At 31.3% G+C, this 12222-nt stretch overlaps 1 protein-coding gene across 1 annotated transcript in view; it reads left to right on the top strand.

The window, feature by feature from the left end:
* LOC143231735 (exocyst complex component 2-like) overlaps positions 1 to 12222 on the top strand; it is a 79751-nt gene that overhangs the window by 24513 nt on the left and 43016 nt on the right. Inside the window, exons 9-14 of the mRNA XM_076466358.1 lie at positions 3534 to 3615; positions 3770 to 3872; positions 4276 to 4388; positions 7732 to 7901; positions 9057 to 9107; positions 9517 to 9689. Coding sequence (XP_076322473.1) covers positions 3534 to 3615; positions 3770 to 3872; positions 4276 to 4388; positions 7732 to 7901; positions 9057 to 9107; positions 9517 to 9689 — 692 coding nt within the window. The remainder of the gene's footprint in view (positions 1 to 3533; positions 3616 to 3769; positions 3873 to 4275; positions 4389 to 7731; positions 7902 to 9056; positions 9108 to 9516; positions 9690 to 12222) is intronic.

The raw sequence follows: 12222 nt of genomic DNA, 5'->3' as shown, positions 1-12222 counted from the left end.
GTGTTGCCCAGGTTTAAAAAAAACAGTACATTCTCTGTTGCCCCATTCCATATTTCAATAGGTAACAAAAATATTTTGTGAACTTATAAAGTAGCGAGTACTCATTCTGCCAAACCAGATAAGCTTAGCTCTATTCTCTCTACCCCCACCAATCCCACTGGCAGAGCTATATGTCTGCAGAGTTATAACACTAGAAACCAGGTTTCAATTCTGTGCAGAACATAGATAGCCCATTGTGTAGTTCTGTGTGTAATTCCAAATAATTAATCAGTTAATTAGCTCTCTATCCACTGTCATTCCTGCTCAAATATTAACATTTAAAACATAAATATGTATGTAATATTATATTCAATTTGCTTTAATGTAAATTTAATATATTTCTGTGAATGTGATACTGTATGCATTATGACATTGATGTGTGAAATATAGTAGAAACAAAATGCAGTATTGTGCTTTATAATGTGTGAAGAAATTATACTTCTAAGTATCAAACCACCCAGAGGGGAAAAAAAGTAAAATAAAATACACTCACACACATCACTTTAGTCTCATTGTATACAGTAAGTAATGTAACTCAATACACTCACACACATCACTTTAGTCTCATTGTATACAGTAAGTAATGTAACTCAATACACTCACACACATCACTTTAGTCTTCTTGTATACAGTAAGTAATGTAAGTCAATAGACTCACAGACATCACTTTAGTCTTCTTGTATACAGTAAGTAATGTAAGTCAATGCACTCACACACATCACTTTAGTCTCATTGTATACAGTAAGTAATGTAAGTCAATACACTCACAGACATCACTTTAGTCTCATTGTATACAGTAAGTAATGTAAGTCAGTACACTCACAGACATCACTTTAATCTCATTGTATAAGTAAGTAATGTAAGTCAGTACACTCACAGACATCACTTTAGTCTCATTGTATACAGTAAGTAATGTAAGTCAGTTCACTCACAGACATCACTTTAGTCTCATTGTATACAGTAAGTAATGTAAGTCAGTTCACTCACACACATCACTTTAGTCTCCTTGTATACAGTAAGTAATGTAAGTCAGTACACTCACAGACATCACTTTAGTCTCATTGTATACAGTAAGTAATGTAAGTCAATACACTCTCAGACATCACTTTAATCTCGTTGTATGCAGTAAGTAATGTAAGTCAGTACACTCACAAACTTTAACCTCATTTTATACAGAAGGTAATGCAAGTCAATACACTCGCAGACTTTACTTTAATCTCATTGTATGCAGTAAGTAATATAAGTCAATACACTCACAGACATCACTTTAATCTCATTGTATGCAGTTAGTAATGTAAGTCTTACTGTTTTCATGTTTTATTGGCTGGACCTACTGTTTACGTTTTCACTCACACACAACATTCTAACTCTGCATACATTGTTTGTGTGTGTGTGTGACTTTAAATAGTAAACATATAATCAATAGTGTATAACTAAATGTACCTGTCAGTTTTGATGATAATAAAAAAATACAATTTCCATGTTTAACCCATCTTTCACCTTACAAGCGTTCTACGAGCTATTGTGACTTGATTTTAATTACACTTTACATTATGAATTTTATAATTGAATCTGTACTCTTGTCATGCATTCTGTTTTATGGCAGGTGGCATAATTTTTATTTTACAGACTGTGCCTACTGTTTGCTGTTTTATATACAACATCTTAGTGCTAAATACATTTCTTTTGTATGTGAGGTTAAATACTTAATATATTAGTAAATATATAGTTAATGATATATAAATAAATAGGCCTTTAATGCTATATTCTAAATTAAATATTAGCTCAAACTTACTTCACAAAGTCAAATCTGTGTAGAATTTATTTTTGTAATGTATACATGTTCACAATAAAATTACCATATGAACAAGCAGATGATAGAAGCATACATCAACAAAAAATTGTCATTTTGAACACTTTTATGTGAGGGAAATGTGACTCGTGCAGGGAACACAGCAGACAAACAAGCAACCAAACAGAAAGATGTATATATAGAACATTCGCTAAATCTACCAAGTTAGCTGAACCAAGTATAACATTTATTGCAATATGATAGGTCTTTCTTGTACCCAGTGTTGATTAGAATTCAATACAATTGTTTTTATTTATTAATTTTTTAAAAAAATACATCTTTTTGTGTTCATGGCTATTTATAATGATTATTCAACATTGTTAGCCTAGTAAATGAACTTAGGACCATAGGACTAACCTAAATTATATGGGCTGTCTAAACCTTGTAGGATATTAGTGGGTTTATCACCAAAACTAGTGTTAGTAGCAAGGGTATCCAACTGCTTAAACAGTGCATTGAAATCATTATAAGTAAGAGAGCTACTTACAGCAGTGGATTAATTCTACTTATTATTGGTTATATGTTTATTTTTTATCTGCTTAGTTTATATTAACCCTCATCTGTGGTTAAGTAAGTAACTTTTCGAGCCAATATTTCAACTGAACTAGTGTTGCTCTCTATGTGATATTTTGCTTACTATATCCTTGGTTGTTGAGTGCTGGCTAGAATGGATGTGCTGCTACAGTTCTATTTTTTCTTGTTGTAATTATTTGTTGTTGTTTAAACTTAACTGGTGCTGTTCTCTGTAAGATATTTTCTGTAATATATTCTCAGTCACTTCTTGAGAGCTGGTGAGAGTTGATGTGCTGCTGCAGCTCTGTTGTTTCTGTTGTAATTATTTGTTGTTGTTTAAACTTAACTGGTGCTGTTCTCTGTAAGATATTTTCTGTAATATATTCTCAGTCACTTCTTGAGAGCTGGTGAGAGTTGATGTGCTGCAGCAGCTCTATTGTTTCTGTTGTAATTGTTTGGTGGTGTTGGTCATTCTGACCCTACCAGTTGAGGGTTAAACTTAGTTTTGTAGTGGAGCTGGAGCATAAAAGCTTGTCATGCTTGTAGTTTTTATTTTAACACCTTTCACTTTTGTTTTAACAGAACCACTGCATTAAGCTAGGACTGAGTAACATTGATTTAACGTAAATAGGTTATTTGTTGTTATAAGTATTGAAGTAAGTGTATGTAAATATAAAATAAATGTGTGTTGTATAGATAGTATTTTATGCTGTTGAATTTGTATGACTTAAAGAATGTACAAAAGTAATATGATTATGATCTTATTTTATTTAGAGATGCTGTGTAAACTACACATAATATATTGTACTGTTATGACCCAGGTATACCATCTAGTTATGTAAATCTGATTACTAAGTGAAGTAGCTAGTTATTAAAATCTTATTAAATGCCTGAAATACAAGAACTGTAAGTTTATTAAAATTTAGTTGGTGCTGTGGCATAAACATTTAATCACCACATCACTGATTAAAGCCAAAATACAATAAAACCAGCTGAGAGAACCCAGATAAGGACTTAACATAATGAAATTGATGTTTCTGAAGAAGTACTGTTACATTAAAGAGATGTACATGTTGACATTCTTTGTGTATTCAGCAGATTGGTTTTATATGGTCTACTTATTTTGCAGGGTGACTATGATGTTGTTATCAATGATTATGCAAGAGCTAAATCCCTGTTTCATAACACAGAAGTGGCTGTATTTAGGAAGGGTAGGTTGAAACAGTGAGATATGTTTATTTTAATGATTGGATCTATTATGAGTTTGGATAACAGAATATAATGAAGACAAGTAGTGTTGAAATATGTCATTTTGTTGTATAATTTTTATTCATGTGTATAACATAGCTATCTGATGTTTTTCAGTTTATCAGGAAGTAGAACAGAGGGTTGAAAAGTTTCGAGAAATGTTAAATGAACATTTGAAGAAGCTTCCTGCACCTGTAGATGAACAGAAGAGGTTAATCAGGTTAGGAATACAATGATACAGGTTATAGTTCCAACTCAAATAGGGCATTTGAAACTGGTTTCAGAAACACTTAGAAGAAACTTGGAGTGAGTTTCTTGTATTTTATTGTACAGGTGGAAGTGTTAGTTTTTGCTTCCCATATTCAATCTTCAAGGATATTTTTGGTAAACACATGACCAATCATAAGGAAGCATAAAGTGCTTACTTGAAATAGACGTATATAAATAGGACACGAAAGAAATATTGAGGTGAGGTCGTCATGTTGCTAGAGAGGTATGTAAAACAAAATGAATATTGTTTACCTAATTAGACTATGGACAAACCTTGATGTAAAATTTGTGACCTATATATGTTATAAATTTAGGTTTGAAATATCATATGAGAACTTTTCTGTTAAATCTAGGTATCTGGTAAACTTAGAAGTGGCTGGTGACCCTGCTTGGGATCTGATGTGTTACATCTACAGCTGGTTAGAAGACAGCATGAATAATTGCAAAGATAAGCATCTTATGTTAGGTATGTAGTGTGTTATAAAATCTATAACTTTAGAAGATAAATTAATGCAATGAAACACTTAGAAAATATGCAGTCTGGTAATGCAAGCTCTTTCAAAGTGTAGATTTTTCAAGTTCAGGAATGCCTTGAATATAAACATGAACTATCTTCAGTGATGTGTAGTAGATCACCAAGACCATATAGAAGTACATGTACACTGGGAATGTTGCAAGCAGTGATGTGTAGTAGATCACCAAGACCATATAGAAGTACATGTACACTGGGAATGTTGCAAGCAGTGATGTGTAGTAGATCACCAAGACCATATAGAAGTACATGTACATTGGGAATGTTGCAAGCAGTGATGTGTAGTAGATCACCAAGACCACATAGAAGTACATGTACACTGGGAATGTTGCAAGCAGTGATGTGTAGTAGATCACCAAGACCATATAGAAGTACATGTACATTGGGAATGTTGCAAGCAGTGATGTGTAGTAGATCACCAAGACCATATAGAAGTACATGTACATTGGGAATGTTGCAAGCAGTGATGTGTAGTAGATCACCAAGACCATATAGAAGTACATGTACATTGGGAATGTTGCAAGTGTGAGTAATTTTTGGTGTTCAAAAATACAAACAGGGCAAGAAAAATAATGATAAGTAATTTACAAATTAGTAAGTTTAAAGTAATCTGAAAATTAACATTGGCTGCAAGTAATGTAAGAGAAAGTAAATGGATAGATAAAGATTATAATGTATAATTAATTTAAATGGTATAAAAAAGATTAAAAATAACTTTAGCTGGAAAACATAAGGAAAAACTAAAAATTATATAAAAATAAAGATGTAAAGAAGTAGATGAGAATTGTAATGAAAATATACAATTTCTTGTGAGTGTACAAGTAAAAGGAATTGAAATAAGGTCATTATTTATCTGAAAGAAAATGTAATTTGCAGGTCAAGGGTCATTAAATGTGGAATCCAAGTTAATTCGATGGGTTTTAAAAATCAGTAACATTCAAACTGACAGTCTCTGTGCATTAGTCAGATTTGGTGAAATGTGGAACAAGAAATCATTGAGTTTGAATTGAAACCTGAAATCATCTACCTTGAGAAAAGACAAGAGAACCAGTCCTCATCTCATACAAAAACATGAATTTATTAAAAGTATCACCAGAAGAGAACAAAGTTTGTAATTTTTACAAAGCTGTTGACCTGTAAATACCACATCACTATAATAATGAATGATATACATGTATTTCTAAAGATAACCTGTAAATACCACATCACTATAATAATGAATGATATACATGTATTTCTAAAGATAACCTGTAAATACCACATCACTATAATAATGAATTAATAATCAGTGATGACGAGAAACCCACTTGTTGAGAAATTTATATGCAAAAACGGCTCGTTTGGGCTGTTTTTGTTCGCTCTTCTATGTAAAGTGTTTTCTCAGCCCAAACGAGCCGTTTTTGCATATAAATATAATAATGAATTATATACATGTATTTCTAAAGATATTAAGAAAGCTGATATTCTGTTGTTGGTGACTGCAATTATGAGATTCATTATTAAAGAATTCTGAGCTCATAGAGGATTTGCTTAAGTCAGAAAAGATGTCTTAGTAAGATGCCTTGGAGAGATTCATCTGTCACCTAAAATGAACAAAACTAATGATATTGATTATGTCATCACGTAATCTAAAGCATATATATGTATTAATCACTTCCAAAAGATTATTTGACACTTTCCATTTTGTACTAAAGCTACAACTGATCTGAATATCACTGAGGAAGAATTACTTACCTACTAGTAATCTTCTGTGGACATTTATACATTATACACTAATATTCAAAAGAGGAAAAAAATCTGCTTCAAATTTTTAAAGCTTGGTTTATACTTTTGTTAATATTTTTATGTATCGTAATGAAGGTAACTGTTTTAGGTCAATCACTTGTAAACTTAATTTTATATACTAATTCAAATCTCAAATTTATAAACCATACTCTTGATTATGGTTCTTTCAAGGTAATCTTCCTCCTTGTTACTGTTTCCTCAATATATATAGCCTTCTACTCACTGGTTTATAAGGAAAACCAACTGACAAACCAGAAACTGCAATATTTAATGGACAACATTTACAGTCAAGTTTGTGTTAAAATTTGTCATGATAAACACTCATTGTCAGGTCCATCTGGCTCAGTCGTGATTTCTTCTGTTGTCTACCCCTCCTCTGCTTCAGCCTTGTACTTCACTCTTCCACCCAACAGTGTTATTACTCCTGTCCAATCATTTACAGGAAGTTTAGCTGTCTCCTCATGTGTAGCATCTCTTCTTTCCTATTTTGTTTGGTGTATTTCCAGTAATAAAATTAGGAATTTATAAAGAGTACTAAGTTTCATGAACAATAGTACAACTTTTCCATTGTTTAGAGGTAATACGTTGATTGAGTTACACAGTTTTTAATACTTTGTTTTTTATTTTTTCTTACTATATTGAAAACAAATGTATTTTTAGTAGTATCTAAACTTAAAGTTGTTACTGTATATAATTTCTGACAGTGTTGAAAGATCTTGTAATGTAAATTATGCTATTATATATTTGTACTTGGATAAAGGATGTACAGTTTCTAGTTGGCAGTAAGAATAGGCCTATGGTTGTGTTTTAAATATGAATATTTATTTTGGATTTTAGTAACAAAATTATAAACTTCTGTGAAGCAAGTGTGCAATGAGTTTTTATTTGTGTGAAAAAAATGGGAATACTTTGTTCTTATGTTTTTAAGTGGTTAAAGAAAAGAAAACATAAAGTATACTTAATTCTGAATGCATATCTATCTGAAACAGTATTCATTCAAGCATAGAATTTGACTGTTTAACAAGAGATTATTTTGTTTTTGTATTTGAAAAATAAATTAGATTTTCAGAGTTCAGACTAACTTATGTTTGGTTTTAGTAGCTATTGTAACTGCTGTAATGAACCATCACATTTTAACCTAGATTATTCTTTCGGTTACAAAAGAACACTGTGGAAGTGTGCTACTTAGTGCAAGTGAATTGTAGTTTTCAGGTGCATGGCTTAATGTTAATTTTGACTTAATTAATCAAAGTTCTTTTCTGTACCTTTAACCTCAGTATTAAGTTGATGACTTTAACACTAGTAATGAACATCTTACACTTCTAGTCACAGTAATTAACTTGTGTAAACATTGAATAATTTGTGTGTAAAATATTTCCTTTGTCAGTTTCCTCAGAAGAAATGTACACATTTCATCCATCAAACATGTTCCAATTTTTATAGTTTAATGAACTTTAAAATGACCCGTTCTAGTTTCTTTCTTGCTTTATAGCCCATGGAGAATATAAAGATAATCAAAATTTGAATGATGATGACTTAGAAAATGACATGCCCCAGGTAATCATGTTTGTAGAAGAAGTAGTGTCTTTGTTTGAAACACATTTTCCTGACTTTTGGAAGCTGGGACAAGCATACCTTAATGGAGAACTCTACTCAAGAGAGGTAAACAGAATACTATTTTAATTTGGTGTAATTGTAATTTAATGTAAGTACACTGTTATGTAAAGTATGCATTGTTATGATTTTTCTAAGTTGAATTTTTGCAGCTGTTCAAAATATGCACATTTCACGTAGTGAAACTGTGTTATCCTTACATTCTGGTTATTAGCACTCTTACACACATTCTTACAAACTTAATGGATTCAAAATTAATAATTGTAACAACAGAAAGTTAGTGAACCATAGACATAACTTATGAAAGAAGCTTAGTGTGTGTGTGTGTGTGTGTGTATTTATTTATTGGACAATTAACTTTTCTGTACAGCTAACAGTTTTGTACATTGTAAAGTAATGTATGAAGATTAGTATCTGTTAAAACTAGTTTGAACACTAACTTATGGATTTTGGCATTTTGATAAGTAATCACAAATTCTCAGTATTTTGTTATACTGTTTTATTATTATATTCCTTTTTTCTGATATTACACTGTAATAATTACAATATTCAAATAGAAACCTAAGCTGTGTAATATCTTACATTTTAAATAACAAGGTGATACTAGTTTATTGCATTGCTTGTTTATGTAAAAAAAGTCTGTTGTTCATCACAGCAGTCTCACTAATCAAGATGTAGACATATGCAGTTTTTTTCTGAAGTTGATGTCGAATAAGTAAATATTGTCTTTATATTTCAAAGAGTTTCTACTTGAACACTGATATGTTCAATCACTGGTCCTGCCAGTCCTCCTTAAGTGTCTTTCAGAAGATTTGTATGACAGCTGGTGGTAGTTAGTGGAAACAACATAATGTTTATTTTCTTTCATGTATTACTATATAATTGGTGCAGAAGAGAGACTTATAATATCACTTTCTATGACTGTTTATTACAGAAATCGTATATAATTGTTGGCATTTCATAATATCTAACTCTTTGTTATGGTAATCTGTATTGATGCTTTGAATATAAACATTTCCTCTGTAATGATGAGAAAGCAATTTGAGGTAAAGTGTTAATTGTCATACCAGGTGTTTTGAGATGCATAAACATTTTCTGTTGTATGGATTCTATGTGGTATATTTGATGTACATATTAACATTGCTGTTAAAGTGTGTATCTAACTTCTAATTTTATTTTATGTGTGTATTCCTTTTATAACAGGTTAGCGATGCAAGAGACAAAAAAAATGTTCCCAAGAATACTTCATTTCAGGTTTGTGTGGTAGCTACTTCCATTACAAATAACAAAATATATTATAGTTTTTATAAACCATTAGACATAACTATAATGCAAATGTGTTCTATTCTGCATAAAACTGCAGCATATTCATGCTGTGGCCTGCATAATCTGGTAAAGTCTACACTATAATTATGCTGTAGTCTGTATAAACTAATAGATGTACCTGTACTATTATTGCTGCATAGGCCTTATAATCCAGTAGTCATACCTGTACTGTATTTGTTTTGTAGGCCTTATACAACTGTATTATAATTAATAATTGTTGTGTTCCTTATGTAGTGCACATAACTGAACTATAATTGTTGTGTAGGTTTTTCGCTCAACTTGTGTTTAATTTTAGAGACTACAACATTTTTAAGGAACTTCTTTTTGTTTGCTTCAGAGAATGACAGTAAACTGTACAGTAAAGCTGTGCAACATGGTTCGTGCAGCTTTACTCAGTCACACACTCAAGATACAGTCAATCCATGAAAATCAGTCCTTAGGTAACTGGTCCCGGCTTCAAACAACTGAAGTCCTCGTAGCCTGGCTTCCACACAGCATTAGGTGTATCAGGTAATGTGTGTTTCTAACAAGTTTATGTGTGTAACATTAATCCTGCAAAAGTATACCATAAAGTAGAAGATGTGCAAACATTATCTTTGTTGTTGTGTTTGTTTTGCTGGGGAAGGTGACATGGACTAAATTTTGGAATGTTTACCACTTTTAGGAGCAAGATGTTTCCCATCCAAATTTGAAAAGTCGTGAAAAATTCACTCTGTACGAGACAATTATTACATTCAATGTGATTAAAATATTACTTTAAAAATAGCTTTAATCAATAGGTTTCAAACTTTGATCAATACATTTGATGTCAAGCTAAATGTTTTCCATTTATACCCTCAAAATGAGATATTATTGGGTAGGAAAGTTGACTTGTTCATGCTTGATTCTTGCTACCCAACTTAATATTCTGTATTACCCTCTGTTTGAATGTGCATATAAAACATATCTTCATTAAACCCTTCATCATTCTATCACAACTGATATTTTCTTTCCGATAAATACATGTGCTTTGGAGACCATGCACTTGTTACTTTTGTCAGTATAATTCATGGCAGTATACTTGTTGCTGTGTAACAGACCAATGTGGAAAAATTGAAAGGAAATAAATGCCTGTAAAATATCAAAAGGAAGTGCTTTGACTAGTATATCAGCCACGCATCTAGCATTGAATGGAAACTATTTCAGTTATGATCAAAAGGAAGTGCTTTGACTGGTATATCAGCCACACATCTAGCATTGAATGGAAACTATTTCAGTTATGATCAAAAGGAAGTGCTTTGACTGGTATATCAGCCACACATCTAGCATTGAATGGAAACTATTTCAGTTATGATCAAAAGGATGTGCTTTGACTGGTATATCAGCCACACATCTAGCATTGAATGGAAACTATTTCAGTTATGATCAAAAGGATGTGCTTTGACTGGTATATCAGCCACACATCTAGCATTGAATGGAAACTATTTCAGTTATGATCAAAAGGAAGTGCTTTGACTGGTATATCAGCCACACATCTAGCATTGAATGGAAACTATTTCAGTTATGATCAAAAGGAAGTGCTTTGACTGGTATATCAGCCACACATCTAGCATTGAATGGAAACTATTTCAGTTATGATCAAAAGGATGTGCTTTGACTGGTATATCAGCCACACATCTAGCATTGAATGGAAACTATTTCAGTTATGATCAAAAGGAAGTGCTTTGACTGGTATATCAGCCACACATCTAGCATTGAATGGAAACTATTTTAGTTATGATCAAAAGGAAGTGCTTTGACTAGTATACCAGCCACACATCTGGCATTGAATGGAAACGATTTTAGTTATTATGTTGAAAATTTTCATCCTTGTATTAAAAAGGTTCATGTTTTTTAATGCTTACAATGTATTAGAATCTTTAATATTGGTGTTTGTAAGATACAAAAACATGTTTCCTTGTATGTATATCTAATTTTCAGATTTTCATTGAAAGTTATTTAGTTATTTTTTGTCTTTATGTTACTCTTTCACAATTTGCTAAAATGTAATAAATCTTGCAGCAATTTTTCTCAAGTTTCATTGACATCTATTAGAGAAGTGTCCAAAAAATTAATACATTGTCAATCTTTAACAATTAAAAGATTCTCTCATCACAGTTCAACACCTCTATATGGTTTACTTCAGGTCAGTGTTTAACAATTAAAATATCCTCTCATCACAGTTCAACACCTTTATATAGTTTAATTTAGGTTAATGTTTAACAATTAAAACATCCTCTCATTACAGTTCTTCAACACCTCTATATGGTTTAATTCAGGTCAGTGTTTAACAATTAAAATATCCTCTCATCACAGTTCAACACCTCTATATGGTTTAATTTAGGTTAATGTTTAATAATTAAAAGATCCTCTCATTACAGTTCTTCAACACCACTGTATGGTTTAATACAGTAAGAATATTTACTTTCTACTATAAATATTATATACTTTTCATGACTTACGTTTGAACTTTGTATTACGTGAACAGTGTCCTATTGTTACAGCGTCAGGCATTTTTAATATTCAGGTACCACCACATTTCCACTGTCTCAAGAAATTAGATGGTACGACCACCATTATTTCTTTATAGCACTGTTATTAATTATGTGCAAGCTGTTGATGTATGGAGTTTTGTGTGTTTGAATATGTTTCCTTATCTATATATTTATCTTGTTATTTAGCATCTAATGGAATACAATGTAATTCAAAGTACCTTTTATTTATATGTATTTATATTTCAGTGAAACAACTAGACTGAAATGTATTGCAAAACAGAGACCAATAGATTTTGGTAGAAACAATTGAGTATTAATGATAAACTTATTGTAATGGAAACTGTACTTTAAAAATATGACTAACACAGTGGTAAGGATACACTATTTATTTAAGAGTTATTTGTATCTCTAACTAACAGTATTTAATTTAAAATTAGGAACAAATGTAAGTGTTTGAGTCCACAGTCTCTCATATTTAAATTATGATTTTTAAATGTATTTAGTTCAAGGATAGCATTTGAAACTTCTAA

The sequence above is a fragment of the Tachypleus tridentatus genome, chromosome 11 (genome assembly GCF_004210375.1).
Source record: "Tachypleus tridentatus isolate NWPU-2018 chromosome 11, ASM421037v1, whole genome shotgun sequence".
NCBI lineage: Eukaryota > Metazoa > Arthropoda > Merostomata > Xiphosura > Limulidae > Tachypleus > Tachypleus tridentatus.
The sequence above is the reverse complement of the archived record's forward strand: the minus strand, read 5'-3'. Positions and strand labels throughout refer to the sequence as shown.